The sequence below is a fragment of the Condylura cristata genome, unplaced genomic scaffold (assembly GCF_000260355.1).
Source record: "Condylura cristata isolate star-nosed mole 26May11 unplaced genomic scaffold, ConCri1.0 scaffold00017, whole genome shotgun sequence".
Lineage (NCBI taxonomy): Eukaryota > Metazoa > Chordata > Mammalia > Eulipotyphla > Talpidae > Condylura > Condylura cristata.
The window spans coordinates 42081751-42084694 of NW_004567118.1; the positions used below are offsets into that span (position 1 = coordinate 42081751).

Below are 2944 nucleotides of genomic sequence, written 5' to 3' on the forward strand. Positions count from 1 at the left end.
ATCTGCCTATCCTGCTCCCTACTCTGTCTCTGGTGAATCCTCTCATTGCCCCTGCACCTCTGGCTTGTACTCCAGTTCTGTATGCATAAATAAATAAATCTTAAAAAAAAAAGCCATGTAAAAACTTAATAAGAACGGTATAAATCACCAATAATACTCAAAAAATGGAAACAAAAGATGGTATATATTAATAGTAAGAAATAAAGTACTGATAAAAATCTCAATACAAACCTTGAAAATATTCTGCTAAGTGAAATAAACCAGGCACAAAAAAGCTTATGTATGATTCCATTTTCATGAACTATCCAGAAGAGAGAAATTCACAGAGATAGAAGATCACTAGTTGTCAGTTGCCAAGAGAGTGGGATAGGGAGTGACTACTAATGTGGAAATGTTTTGGATTGGATAAAGGTGATGTAGAACACTGTGAATACACTGAAAGTCACTGAAGCACACTTTATAAAACTGTAAATTTTATATGTATTTTACCACTGAAAATGCACAAAAAATAAATGAAGAACTGCTACAACCCATGGCATGGATGAATCTAGAAAGATTATATACTAAAGTGAAATAAGTCAGACACAAAAGGACAAATATATTAATTTCCTTCTAAGAATGCAGTGAAAACTAAAATAGGCAAATTCACTAAAACAAAGTAGAACAGAGATTACTGGGTTCTAAAGGGAAAAGAGTTATTGTTTTACAGGTAGAGGTTTTGTTAGTGATGAAAAAGTTCTGAAAAGTTACATAATGTGAATAAAATTAATGACACTAAACTGTAAACTTAAAGGTGTTTTAAAATGGCAATTTTTATGTTATATATACTTTACTATAATTTGAAAAAAATTAATAATGTATCATCCCCCAAACTATTGAATGATACAATTAAATAGCTGAACTGTGTAATGCTTAGATTTTAATAAGGTTCTCTGAAAGAAACAAAAACATTTGATGGAGAGTGAGGAAGAAAGCAAGTCCATACCTTCACTGAAAGGCAAATGTGATTTACAGTCCTAGATTACAGATTAATAATAAGCAAAGTCAAGAGAGCATAAAGCATCCAAGTACATTTTGCAAAGTGACTTTAAAATACCAACCTGACGATAGGAAAAACCTCAAAGCAGTGGTTTTTCCCTAGAGTCTGATGGTTATGTTCTTTTTTTCCGATTCTTTTTCTTATTTCAAGAATTATAGTTAGGACTATTGCTTTAAATTCTTCATGTAAATTACCTAGTCCTACTGGGTTTAGATTTTTCCCAGGCTATTTCTGGTCCATCATTTGTGATACAGACTGCTACATTTAAAAAAAAAAAAAGTTTATTTTTACATCATTTTGTGCATTTTTCCATCTCAGTTGTAATCTCCTTGGGCTTCCCATACTACTAATGTTCCATTTTCAAAATAGAAGTGGAAAGGCCCATTTTGTTTCCAATAAAGTAACAGTGTATATTACCTCTAGACACAAAACATGCTTACATCATCTCTATATTTGGACTTGTGTATCACCACTGCTTTGGAAGGTACAGTGGACTCAGGTTTCCGGATGTTAAACTCAGGCTTTGGTCTGGTCTGTTCTTGCAGATTTTTCCACTCATCAAGGGTCATCTCTTGAACTTGAGTTTCTTCTTCTACCTCTAAGTCAGGAACTCTATTAAAGAAGGATAACCATAAAGACTAATTTTGATGGCTTTGAGATATTTACTTTCTCAAAGAAAGTCATAACCATTAGTTTAACATACTGAGGACTGTATCTCAAGTCTAAAGAAGGTAAGAAAAGCTTTGAGTCATAAGCTTATTTTATTTTCCTTATTCTATGTTATTGCTAAGTGAGGATACTTCCTATCTGTGCTTAAAGCAGTTTCTGAAAAATGGGAATATTGTTCTCCCAATGCATTAACATTAATTATAACCTTTCCAGATGGTACTGAACACCAATGTGACAGAGAAGAAAATGAGAGAAGTTACTGGAGACAAAGCAAATATAGGAAACCATGACCAGAGGTTATAAAGCAGTGATTCAGGAATGCACACTTTTATCAACATCCTCTTTAAAGTTCTTAAAAGAAAGTAGAATAGTAACAAACAGATCAATGGAATAGAATTCAGAGTCCAGAAATAAAACCTCACATTTCCGATCAATTTCTTTTTTGACGATGGTGCCAAAGATAATTCAAAGGAGAAAGAAAAGTCTTTCAATAAATACTGCTGGAAAAACACAAGCAAAAGAAAGAAGCTGGATGCCACCATAAATGTAGTCAGATGTGTGAAACTCTTACGAGAACATACAGGCACAAACCTTCATGACCTTGGATTAGGTAATGATTTTGTACATGTGACACCGAAGCACAAATAACAAACAAAAAGCTATACATCACCAATTGACAGCTTTTGTGCTGCAAAAAAAATCAAGAAAGTGAAACGTTATTAATATATCCCACAGAATGGTAGCAAATACTGTCTATTTCTAGAATATAGAAAGGACCCTTACAAGAAGCTCAATAAAAAGATAAATGACCAAACTAAAAAATAGGTGAGGCTCTGAACTGCTATTTTTTCCAAAGCAGGTCTACAAACAGTCAGTAGGACGCTTGATATCATTAGCCATCAAGGAAATGCAAATCAAAACCAACCACACTGAGTTACACCACAGAGGCATTATTTAAGAATTGTTGGTGAGGATATGAGACATTAGAACCTCATACACTGCTGGTGAGAATGTAAAATTATGTATTTACTTTAGAAAATAGCTTGGCAGTTATTCCAATATTTAAACACAGTTACCATCTGACCAAGCAGTTTCAATAGGTATATACCCAAGAGAAATAGAAACACAGCCATGGACCCTCCCTGGCAGTGCAACAAGTCAAAGCAGCAGCGCTGCAAGCGAACTGCAGCCACTTTAGTGTGAGTTTGATCCCCAGCCCCAGAGGTGATCCACATG

At 34.2% G+C, this 2944-nt stretch overlaps 1 protein-coding gene across 1 annotated transcript in view; it reads right to left on the reverse strand.

The window, feature by feature from the left end:
- Positions 1–2944, reverse strand: part of HABP4 (hyaluronan binding protein 4) — a 38998-nt gene that overhangs the window by 5433 nt on the left and 30621 nt on the right. The window contains exon 6 of the mRNA XM_004684913.2: positions 1480–1651. Coding sequence (XP_004684970.1) covers positions 1480–1651 — 172 coding nt within the window. The remainder of the gene's footprint in view (positions 1–1479; positions 1652–2944) is intronic.